Genomic DNA, 12,341 nt, shown 5'->3' with positions numbered 1-12,341 from the left:
CATCCTTTACGAGGATGGCCCAGGAAGCCAGCTCAGCACAGCCATCCACAGACACAGAAGTGGTTACTGAAGAAGTGCATCATTCACTCATCTCACTGCCATTAAAACGAGTCAGAACATATTCAGAGCTGACTCTGCAGCAGGTTTTTGAGACTGTAATTTGCATGGAATATTGCTCATCTTTCTCCAGTGAATAAGTGAATTTGAACCAAAGGACAGGACCAGCCATTGGGTTAGCAGCACAGCTCTCTATGCCTCCTGAGGTTCCTCATGGATAACTGGTGACCACTTAACTGTGAGGGAGATGGAGCTGACTGCCTCAGAGCCACAGAGCCTGGGGGAGGAGGCAGCCTGAGCACCATCACCCCCGGAGGAAGAGATATCCCAGGAGATCTACACCCTCCACTCAGAACTCCACCAAATTCTCATAGCCTTGTTATCCTTCTTATCCCAATTTCCACCACCTACTGTCCACCTCCAAGAAAAACTAGGGTGAAAGTAAGAAAAGCAAGATGCTGAATACACACTCAGCTCCCAAAGGTACCATACGGGCAGGTAGTATAGTCTCCACTGGAGCCCCATCTCACACTTCAAAACCCCACCCCACTCAGCTGAAGCCCTTCCCAAATCCCTCCTTGTTGCCATTTAGGTCATGGGAACTGGCAGGAAACAGGAGAGTGGGCTGGGCAGCAGGTGAGGTGGGGATTTTAAGACTCTAGCTTCCTCTGGGAAACTGAAGTGTAGGCTGATGGAGACTGGATTCCAATCATGAGGCCAAATTCTCTTGTCTAGAACCCTCTCCAAGGGGTTGGCCCAATGGTGTATCCCCTCCAGCCCCTGAATTTTCAGCGGTTCTACAAAGCCCATCTCTGATTGGTCTCCCTTCACTTGCCTCTTGAAAGAGGAGCTCTGGTAGCATAATTACGCTGTTAACTCGCACCTTTCTACTGGTTCAAATCCATCAGAGGCTGCACAAGAGAGAGATGGGCAGTTTCCTCCAGAAACCCACAGCAGAGTCAGCTATGGGTGGGTACCAACCTGATAGCACAGACTTGCTAGGGAGACACTCCTGAAAGCAGTTTCCTTGGTAAGGTCCCCAAGTCACCCTATGGAAGGTACTTTGCTGACAGTATAGCTGGCTATGGTCAGCCATGAGCTGGCATCTGGGTAGAAGCAGGACTGGAGTGAGAACTGAACCACAGCAGTGGAGAAAGTCCCCTACAGCAGAGGAGTGGGCCACCCAGGCATCCCAGCATCCATGCTGAGGTCTGCATAGTTGCCTCCTTGGAAGACCCCACGGGACCATGTGGGTCTACTCCACCCAGCATGAAGCAGCATGATGTTCAGACAGAGTCACAACCACCATCTGGAGGAGGGGCGGCTGCACTCACTCACCACACTGATTGTCCCACCTCTGGCCATCATCAAGTACTTAATAGTTGTTCTTAACCCACAACTTCTAGGACTCAATGGCACCTAACAACAACAACAACCCACCACTTACTTTCTCATTTAAATATTCTAATGAAAAACATGGTCTAAAAGTTGTCTGTGCCAATTACTCCTTTCTCAACACATATTAAGTTTATCTGTATTAAAGAAACTATAATGTTACTGCACAAATTATTAAAAAAGAAAGACCAAACCCACATTTCCCAAGCTGCTAATGTACGGCAGCCCACACTCAGGGCCCTCTGCTCCAGTCCCACTCTGGAAACCCAGCTGAATGACAGAGAGGCACAGGGTCCCTTCAGCAGCTTTGGAAGGCTGGGATGTGGGACTCTCCAAGTCAGCAGGCAGAGAACCCAGCCATATGCTTTGAGTGAGCAAAGCTGAGGGCCAGCCTCTACCTAGAAACCCTGGAGGGAAGGTTACCACCCAATTAACTGGCTGAGCATCTGGATACTTAGCCCTTGAGGCCACCTGGACTGCTTATCAGGAGCTTTGGCCCAGAATATTCCCTGAAAATAGAGGCTAGGAATTGAGGGGCCCCTGTGTCCCAGATTTGTCTTCCTCCTAATCAGGGAAACCACTTCCTTTCCTTTTAAGTAGTGTTCTAAAGAATACTTTTTGTTCTCTCTCTCTCTCTCTCTCTCTCTCTCTCTCTCTCTCTCTCTTTCTCTCTGTGTGTGTCTGTGTTTGTGTGGCGGGCCGGGGGTGTGGGGGGGGGTGTGAAAGAGAGATGTGATACGTTGTTGTTGTTGTTGTTGTTGTTGCTGTTGTTGTTGTGTGCCATCGACTCATAGTGATTCTATGTACAACAGCTCTGAACCCTGCTCTATCCTGAGCCAATCTCACTTATTCTGACACACCTACCCCAGTTACCATGTCAGTACACCTCACCTGGGATTTTCCTCTCCCGTTCCAAACAATTCTATCCTTCTCCAAGAACCAGATCTTCGTGGCCACGTGCCCAAAGTATGTGAGATAGAGCTTCAAAACCCTTGCCTCCATGGGGAAACTTGATTTCATCCTCTCCAATACAGATCTGTTTGTTTTCTTGACAGTCCATGTATGTTCAATACTCTTTTCCAGCACCACAACTCAAAGGTACAGATTTCTCTTATGAAATCTCTTATGAATCTATGTCCTTAGTCATTACCTAGCTCTCTGATGTATAGCAAGTAATTGTGAAGACCATAACCAGAATCAGGCACCCCTTAGTCCATAGACTGCCATAATTGCTCTTTAGCACTTTGAAGAAGGCCCTGACTGCAGATTTCCCCAATGCAATTCATCTTTTGATTTCCTGACAGCTGTGCCAAGATTATTGATTGTGGAACCGAGCAAGCTGAAATTGCTAACAACCTCAATCTCTTCTCTATCTATCATGGTGCTTCCCATTGACCCAGTGATAAGAATCTTTATCTTCTTGATGCGCAGATGATATGATACCAGGAAACCTCATTACTGTTTCTGTCCATCCATAACCACCACCAGTGCATACCACCAGTCCTACTTATCTATGGGACATGACATGGGGGATCTTTCATTTTTTTTTAAAAAAAGCATTGTTTTATAAAATGGCTGTGTGTTAAGTTGTGACTTCTTTGGCACCCCAGACATTGATTGAGTAATCTGTTCCCTCCTCCATGGCAGGAGGGACCAGACTATTGTGGTCTTCACTAATACACACTATGCCTCTTCATTGAAATATTGTTGTTGTAAAAAAAAAATTTAAAAAAAAAGAAATATTGTTGTTGTGTGTTGTCAAGTAAAACCCAAGGCTGACCTTCCACTGAATTTTCAGAGGCAGTAGAATGGCAAAGGAGAAGATTGTCCATCTTTTTCCAGCAAAGCTGCTGGTAGATTAGAACTATGTGTCTTTGGGTTAACAGTATAACTCCTTACTCACTGTTGTTCTTGTTACTGTGTACCAAGTCAGGACTGACTCTTAATTGATCCTTGGGCTGGTTTTCAGACTAAATCTCACAGGAGTTGAAAAACAGTGTCAATCTTATGGGAGCATCAGATATGGAATGTAAGCAGCTCCTTGTTGAATGTCTAATATTTTTATGCTGCCCACAAATAATCTCAATTTTCCTAATTTAGAAAAAGTCTTATCAGTATCCCTTGATATCCCAGTATTGTCCTGTGACTGTGTCAGGTTCACAAGGTCCCCTCCCCATTCCATGTTCTATTTCCTCTCCCTTCACAATAGTTTTCCTGCCTCTGTTCTTTTCTCTTAGGCCTACACTAACTCTTAACATGAATACTTCAAGTTCACAACAATGCAATTTCCATGCTTTAACCCACAAAATCAGCCTTCTCCCACCAAAGTTAGAATCTGGAACATTAACCAGGGTAGGGATGGGTAAAGTTTCTGAAAACCCTTGTACATTCTGCACCATTTTTCTATATCTTGCCTTCCTCCTCCTCTCCTCCTCTTCCTTCTTCTCCTTCTTCTTCCCCCTCTCTCTCTCTCTCTCTCTCTCTCTCTCTCTCTCTCTCTCTCCTCCATCCCCACTCCTGTAGCCCTGAATATACCAACTGCTCCACAGGAGAAAGATGGGCAGAGAGAGTTGTTGTTTGCCAGCAAGTCATAACCTACCCATAGCTGAACCTCCACTGGGTTTTCTGAGGCAGTTAACTACACAGGAAGAGACTGCCCATCCTTCTTCTGTGGAGTAGCAGGTGGATTCTGAATTTCAGCATAGATTCTTATCAGAGGGCGTCAGAGCTCCCATTATATAATGTCATTTTCATTGGTTGAGGTTTTGAAAGAAGATTGCCAGGCCTTTATTCCAAGTTTGTCTTAGTGTGGAAGCTTCACTGAAACCTGCTTCCTCACAGGGACCTCTCCACCTGCTGCAGTCACCACTGGGGACAGCATATAATGCCACCCACCCCTTCCCTGCTGCTGGCCCAGCACTCTAAGTCATATCATCCTGCTTAAATCTCCCCGCAGTCACACAGATGCAGAGGTGGTGTCTGGGAGAGGGCAAGGAGCTTGCCAAGGTTAATAAGTGAAACTAGAACTCCAGATTCAAAAGCAGGTCTGGAGGACACTGAAGCCTATCTTAGCCCCTTATCGACCCGTGAAGGGCTGCCCCTTGATGGCTGGCCTCTGATAGCAGGTGTGAGGCAAGCTGATTACAACAGGTCTAATTCAAGGCTGTGGATAGAGCAGCTGTTCTGGGTCCCTGGAGGCCTTAGGCCACACTGCTCTTACATTCCTGGGTAAATAAAACACTCAACTTAGGACTAGCTCTTTCCTTGACTCTGAGGCCATTAGCTCTCCTGGAAAAACCATTTGGCCAGCATTGACAGATGTGGCCATTACGCAATCACTTAGGCCCTCTCCCGACTGGGTCCAGACCTTGAGAGGTGGCAAGAGGAGAGTGTGGAGTGCAGAACCATAGGGAGGGCCCCACACAATTCACTTCCTGTCAGTCAGCATTGAGCAGCCTGCACTGTTGCAGCAGGAGCAGCTTCAGACAGGATGTTCAAACATGCTGCCTGAGGCCTTGTCCTCTCAAGAACTGCTCACAAACCTCCTTCACACACATGAGCTCCCCAGATCCCACAACAACCTTCTAAAGTCAAGATTATTGTTAATACTATTATTATAAATGAAACTAGAGTGCTCCTTAGAGGCAAGGATTGTGAGACTTTGTCTCACATACTGTGGGCATATTTTCACGAGCAGCCAGTCCTTGGAGAGTCATGCTGGGAAAGGGAAGGGTCAGCAAAAGGGACTCTCAACATGGATTGACACAATGACTACCTTAAAGGGACAGAGCTGGTGAAGATGGTGAAAGACGGTGCAAGACAGGACAAAGTTCTGACCTTTTCTTTATAGAGTTGCTATTAGTCATAATCAACTCAAAGCACCTAAAAACAGCATTGCCATACATATAAAGAGGGGAGCAGAGAATGTAAGTAACTTACTCTACTCAAGCTATTATGTTAGAAAAAAGAGCCATTTCAGGACTTAGCTTTGATTCCTGGACCTATGGTCCTTCCCCTGCCTCACATTGCCAGGATCCTACAGATTCCTCCAAGTTTCACTTAGCACCAGGACCGCTGAAGGGTTGTTATGTACCCGAAGCTCTGCAGTGCTGGAAGCTGTGCCACTGGAATTTCCAATACCAGTCAGGTCACTCATGGTAGGCAGGTCTCAGCAGAGTTTCCAGACAAAGACAAACTGGGGAAGAAGTCTTTGACATCTACTTCCAAATATCAGCCAATGCCAACCCCATACATCACAGCAGAACATAGACTACAATGGTGCTGGACAAAGAGCCCCCTAAATGCACGGTGGCCACAGCAATGAGCTGGAGCACCCCAACATGGGGAAGATGGTGCAGGACCAGGCTGCATCTCACCTCATTGTATAGGTAGTCTTAAGTCAGCGCCATCCCTAGGCTGCTAACAACAGCCTCACAGGAAGACTGCCAGGGAGAGAAGGTCAAAGGTCCCTCTGAGTGGAGATATGAATGGCATGAGGACTTCTTTTTAGAATATGTGTCCCTTTAGCAGCAAGGAGACAAAGGTTAGAGGCCAGGCAGTCTCAACCCAACAGACTCCTCAGAGTGAGTAAAGTCATCTTGTATTCCCAATTCAGAAGCTCTGGTGATGTAGTCTCTAGAGAGCTACATGACTAACCCAAAGATCTCTGTCCTTGGCGGTACAGCTTCACCTGGGAGAAAGATGGCTGGTCTTTTCCTGTCATGACTTGTAATTTCTGAAGCTTGATGGAGCTCTGAGTGGGAAGTGAGTTTGAGTGACTGAGTTTTCCAGACCTGTCAAGGCCCTATTCTCAAGCTTTAGCCCCAGGAAGGGTTTTTCAGTGATTAAACAGCTGCCACAGTAGCGACACAGACATCTCAGAACAGAGGCGATTGTGACATTGGAGCATCCAGCTGAGACAGGTCTGCACCAAAGCCTGAAGTCGGCCTGACAATCTGCCCCTGACAATTGGTCCTTGTTCAGCACTGAAGCCCAGGCTGGATCTGCAGGATCAGGGGAATGAAGACAAAAGTATGTGGAGTGGATGCCCACGTCCTTAGAAAAAGTGCCACAGATAAATGGTCGGTCTTCTGGACAAAATCAGGCTCTGAAAAGCTTTGCCCAGCAGAGGTCACCCTCCCAGATCAGAGATCTGATGGCAGATGGCAGCAGTACTGAGTCAGCACTCAGCTCGAGGCCCAGTCTTCTTATTCCATCTGAATGAGACAAAGAGAAGTCCTAGACACGTGGCTGGCACACAGTCAAGGCTGTTTTCCACCGGATGCCTGCCTGAACTGGAAGTGATTCAGGAAGAGCAGCCTGAGAGACCAGGTCAGGGAAGTGGCAGTCTGCTGCCTAAGCAGCTCTTTGTAACTGGCTTTGGAAATGGAGCCTGCTTTCACTATGTCATAACCTGCCTCCTGAGCAAGCCATGTGCTTGGCTTTGCAAGGAAAGCTCTTCATGCTGGACAAGGGAAAACCCAAGTGCCTCATGCCGGCAGCCCAGCAACCCTTGTACCTACCTGGGGGACAGCAGCCGACATCTGCCACCCTGCTGGTTCAAACCAGGAGATGAGGCCCCTCGTGGCACAGAGACATGTATAAGCAACTAAGAATGGTTCAAGAGAACATCTAAGGTATACAACAGTCCAGGGTCCATGTGCTTCCAGAACTTTTCATATTCATACAAGAGTTTACAAGAGCTGCCATATAAAGTGATTGACCCAGTCCCAGAGAGAAAATAAAAAACACAAACATTGAATTTTCTTCAAGTATAGCTAACCATTCCCAGGAACAGAGCTTGGAGAGGAGCTGTTAACACGCTTTCTGCTGGCATAAGTCTCTGTGGTCTCTTTCTTATCATTAAGGAACAGAGATCTCATCCCCGGGGTTAAATTCCCTCTACATAGACCACTCTCACTGCATCTGTCCACCGCTTATAGCGGTGGCTCTTAGGTTGAGACTGTTTTGGTGAAGAGTGTGTTTTGTCTGCAATCAAAATCCAGTTCATTCTAGATATGCACTGCATAAACTTGAGTTAACCTCTCAACCTTTCTGGACTTCAGTTTTCTCCTACGTGAAATGGCGAACTCATAGAATCACAGGACTCCATGATCAAGATTAAATAAATTAGCATCTGTAAGACACCCAGCACAAAGAAAGAGAACACATGGCCTTCCCTCCCTGACCGGCTGAGGAAAGCTAACCCCAAGTAAGAGGTTGTATTCCTTAAAGGCAGAGACTCCAAGGGCCTAGTGTTATTCCCAGGTGAGTGTCGCATCTTGACTAAAAGAGCTATGAGCCCCAACACAAGGAGACGCCAGGACTGGACATCTGGCTCAAGCTGCCAATCACATTCACACTTCCAGGGGTCTGGCCCTATGTTCCTAACAGTCAATCTCTTTCTGAGGCTAAAATATTAATGTTTTGGTAAGGTCAGAAAGGAAAAGCATGTATGATAAAGCAGAAGTGCAGGAAGAAAAGTAGGAGGGATTTCTATAGCCTCTTGCTTCCATCTGTCCCCTCTAGAGTCCTGAACACCACTGTCCAGTGAGACATCCCCTAAGGGTCTCTTGCCAGCTGAAGCTATTCCAGGGATTTCCACCTTACAGTGGTAAGAGATTTTACTGAAGCATCTCACCTGCTCCACACATTTGTAGGCTTTCTAGAGTTAGTGTCGCCCAGTACTATAACTAGGGTTAAATTGCCCAGTAAATAAGATAAAACCAAATGAAGTCTATTCTGAATCACAGCAGCCACCCCACCACAAAGTTTCTGGGGCTCGTCTTCCCCCATTGAAGTCGCTGGTAGATTCAAACCTTGGGAGACTCTCAGTTAGCAGAGTAGTTTATAAAGAGCTCTTTATAAGCAAGGTAAACCCCTGTAGAATTGTTCACTGTGGATTAGCAGGTAAGCACAAGGAAGCCCATGTCTGTCTGGTTCACTGTCCAGAGGTCTCACTTTGAAAAGAGGCTTTGATTCCACAGAAAGGTGCTAGCTATGGAGTTGGGGGAGAGACAGATCCTAGACAGACCTAGAAGCAGGATCTTTTTGTGGCAAAAAATGTGTAACTACTCATTACAGATCAGTCATTCCCTTGCTTACTGGGTAATTCAACACCGTCAGACCCCTGAGGAAGCTGATGGGCAATCTCCTCCCATGCAATTAACTGTCTCTAAAAACCTATGAAGGGTCTGTTATGGCTCGGTTCTGATTTCAAGGTACACAACAACAACAACTGAAAAAAAGCCATGCCACGTTTTGAGGGACACACGATTTCTGGGCAGGTACCAGGGTTAAGGGTCTCTGCATGGCCTGCTTCTGCCTGGGCTGGTATGATTCTCAGGACTGGAATGCAGCTGGCCTCTGTCTGTCCCTGCCAGACTACACTCTAAGGAGGGAAAGGCTAAGTCCTTTCCATCCCACTGGACCTGAGCCCCCCATCCCCACTCCAGAGCAGGGGGCCCTGTGATTCTGCAAGGTGAGACAGGGGAGCTGACTCACAAACATCCTATTAGGCCTCTACTGTCCTCTTGGCCTGGCCTTCAAGTGGCGCCCAATGAACCTCCTTTATACATTTGTTAATCATTCCCATGTGACAGGAGACTGCTCCTCCTCTCACTCCCGATCCTACTAACCATGGACTGCTGGAGGGCTTGTTCAATCTCCTCAGAGTAGGAATAGTAACTTACCTTGTGGGGTGCGCATTGGGATTAAACTAGTTAACACACATAAAGTCTAAGGTAATGGGGCAGTGGGGACAGTGACTGTGCAGCTGACTCGGACCATGGCCCCTCTGGGTGTGTCCATGTACACCTGTGCTCCACAGGGTTTTCAATACGCAGTTTCATGGCAGCAGATCACCAGGCCTCTGAGGTGCCTCATCATGGATTCAAACTGCCAGTCCTCCAGTTAGCAGCCAAGTGCATGAACCAATCTTCATAAATGGACATTATTTATTAGGAGAAATCATTGCACCTTATGAGAGACCAGACACTCAGAATTCCTAAAACACCTCAGTGGAAGGTGGGGTGCAAAGAGGACTTCTGAGATCCCCCCCATTACCAGAAACACCCTCAAGCTCCCTGAGCCCTGCCCACACACAGTTTCTTTTCCAGCCCAGAAGGCCTTGGTCCCCAACAAGACTTGGCTGCTGCCCCAGTCACAGCTTCAGTGGTTTTTCCTCTCCTTTCCCATAACTTAGAGTGCACTAAGGGAACTCTTCAAAGTGCTTCAACTGATAAATGAATAATAATAATTAATCAATCAATCTACCCTTGGGGCCTGAACCTACTTCCCAGGCTAAGACCACTGCCTTTTTATGATCACATTATGAACTTCTGTAGACAGACAACCAATAGCCTCCACTGCACTAGACAAGTGGTACCCTCAAACCCTCCCCTTTCCAGAAGCAGAAGGTCTGACTCCAGAGGCCTCAGCACTGAGGAGACGCATCTACCTGCTGGGGTCCTAGACCTGTCCTAAAATAGGGAGTGTCCTCCAAAGCTCTGCTTGTATCCCAGCAAAATCTAGGACTGGAGATCTGATGCTCAGCCCAGCCCTCCAGCTCTGGGCCAGAGGAACAAAGAGAGAGCCTGAGTTCACTGTATTCTTTCAAATGTGCTTCTACGTTTATTTGGGTATTTAAACAATCAGAAAGGACATCATGCATCAGCCACTTTCTACTTTTTTACAACAAAACTCAGAACTCCCTGTCTCTATGGAGGTCTGGAGCTGTTTTCTTTTCTTTCCGTAACATCAGGCAGACTTTCACTGTTATTCAGTCTTGCACAGTCACTGGAGTGTCGCATCATGAATTATTAAATCAGTGCTTCGTGGTAATACATAATTTCTTATCAATTATTCATGCTAATGTGTGTATAGTTTACTTAATTGTGTTATTGACGATGAAAAGTAATTTCCTGAAAGTCCTCAAGGACACAAAATTTAATCAGCATAACTACTTTTCAGATGCAATGCTGTTAAGTATTCTTAATTTGCTCAACAGTTCACTTATTTATGTACCTTTCTGGAGGAAATACGAGTTTAATCAAACAATTAGATTGAAGAGTTAGTGTACATAAGGACTTGAGCTTACATTGTTCAACCAAACACTTGTCATTATCGAGAAGAAGAAGAGACTTTTTGCCATTTTCGGCAAATCACTTCATCTTTGTTCTCCACAAGCAAAATACAGCAGGAGGAAAGGCTTGGTTTTCTTTAAAGGACACACTAACAATAGCTGTTTGCATGGGAACACTGTCAGTAACCCAAAGGCTGCACTGTGTAGGCCCAGGCCGCTAGCCAGGGGCAGTGCTCCCAGATTGCACTTCTCCTTCAGGCTCCTGAAGTTTTCAAATCCACAGGAGAAAGACACACTAGGTCAAAACAACAATCTGTCAAAATCAGCCCTTTGGAATTAGTTCACTTCACATGTCTGGCAAGCCCTCTTTCCCATGGTCTGTTTTGCCGCTACACTAGCCCACCTCATTTTTTTATAGCTTTTTCCAGTAAAAACACTCTGGTGAATGTCCTCTCCACACCTGGGCCCTAAGGAAAGGTCATTGTCCCAGTGCATGAAGATTCCAGAAGTCTCCAGCAGGGCGTCTCTGCCCAGTGGCTTTCAATGTCCCGTCAGCAGACAAGGGACCACTTGCAAGTTGGCTGACATCCTACCGACCTGGAGACTACTCAGAGATGCCAGCTAGAAGGCAGTGTCTTCTGCAGGACTCACACTTGGCTCAGTGGCTGCAGCTTCAAGTGTGTGGCCCTTGTCATGGAAGGATGAGCTGTCTAGTTGGCCCAGTTGCCCACGTTAGACCTTCCAGTTGACACTCCTTGGGACAAGGCCACTATGTTCTCCTGGGACAGGTTGTGTTTTCATGTCTCCCATCCCACCTCACAGCTTCTCAGACTGCCTTCAAACCAAGCCACAGCCTATACCTGCAACAATAGGGGAAAGGGCATTGTTGCTTGTCTGTGTGGAGAACAAGAGCTGAATAGGATGGAACCAGCATCCTAGTTCTAGACAATGTAACGGAATTAGTCCCATTTCATACTGTAAGCACTTCAGGCCTGGGCCTGCTCTCAAGGTTGGCCCACACCACAGGAGCCCCGGATGAAGAACAGGGCTGGCAAAGCAATCCCACCTCCTCCAAGGCTTCTGAGTCTACATGGAGGCTCTACTGATTGCATCAGAGAGGTCTACCACCAAGACAGGCCAGTGAGAAAGACTCTATTCCTAAGAAGCCAGGGAAGCACAGGCCCACTGGCAGAACTCCAGAGGGCTGGCGCAGGCCCTGGACTTGTTGTAGGTCTCTTTCCCTTGCACTGTCCACAGGAGGGCCCTGGGACAATGGGCTCCTCCGTGGTGTGAGAGTTTCAACAGGGATGAAGCTGGGGGAAACAAGCAGAGGAGGGTGTGCTGGGCTTCAACAGCTTCATACGCTCTTCTCGCCCTCGCTCTGTTCCTTGGCAGAAGGGCTGTTGTGCTGGCTGCCATCTGGGGGGGCTGGCTTGGCCACGGGGCTGGGACTGCTGCTGGTGGATGGCAAGAGGTTGGCCGACTGCAGGACAGCTTCCGAGTGTTCACGGGCCTTCATGCGCAGGGCAGCCACGCTGGCCGTGCGGTGACTCTGGCAGCCGTAGGTGGGGAGAAAAGACAGCCCCATGGGGTCTGGGACACAGCATGAGCACAGGGGGCTCCCTGGAAAAGGAAAAACATGGTTCCAGTTCCACCATCCACAGATCATCTTCTGAGATGGGCAGAAAGGAGAGGATGGGGTGTGAAGTGTAGACAGGTCCATGGGAGGGTCAAGACATTTGTGGAATAGTTAACAAGCAGTGAAATCCCAAAAGCACAAAACCTAAGGGGTCTAGTTGATAATCCT

General features: G+C 47.5%; 1 protein-coding gene across 1 annotated transcript in view; it reads right to left on the bottom strand.

Annotated features, from left to right (window-relative positions):
- Positions 1-11,891: 11,891 nt before the first annotated feature.
- The window catches only part of DRGX (dorsal root ganglia homeobox), a 37,816-nt gene continuing 37,366 nt past the window's right edge, over positions 11,892-12,341 (bottom strand). Inside the window, exon 6 of the mRNA XM_006897701.1 lies at positions 11,892-12,157. Within this exon, the coding sequence (XP_006897763.1) occupies positions 11,892-12,157 (266 nt within the window). The remainder of the gene's footprint in view (positions 12,158-12,341) is intronic.

The sequence above is a fragment of the Elephantulus edwardii genome, unplaced genomic scaffold, assembly GCF_000299155.1.
Source record: "Elephantulus edwardii isolate Elephantulus edwardi_28Jun2011 unplaced genomic scaffold, EleEdw1.0 scaffold00213, whole genome shotgun sequence".
Classification (NCBI taxonomy): domain Eukaryota; kingdom Metazoa; phylum Chordata; class Mammalia; order Macroscelidea; family Macroscelididae; genus Elephantulus; species Elephantulus edwardii.
This window is presented reverse-complemented; position numbering and strand designations above follow the sequence as displayed.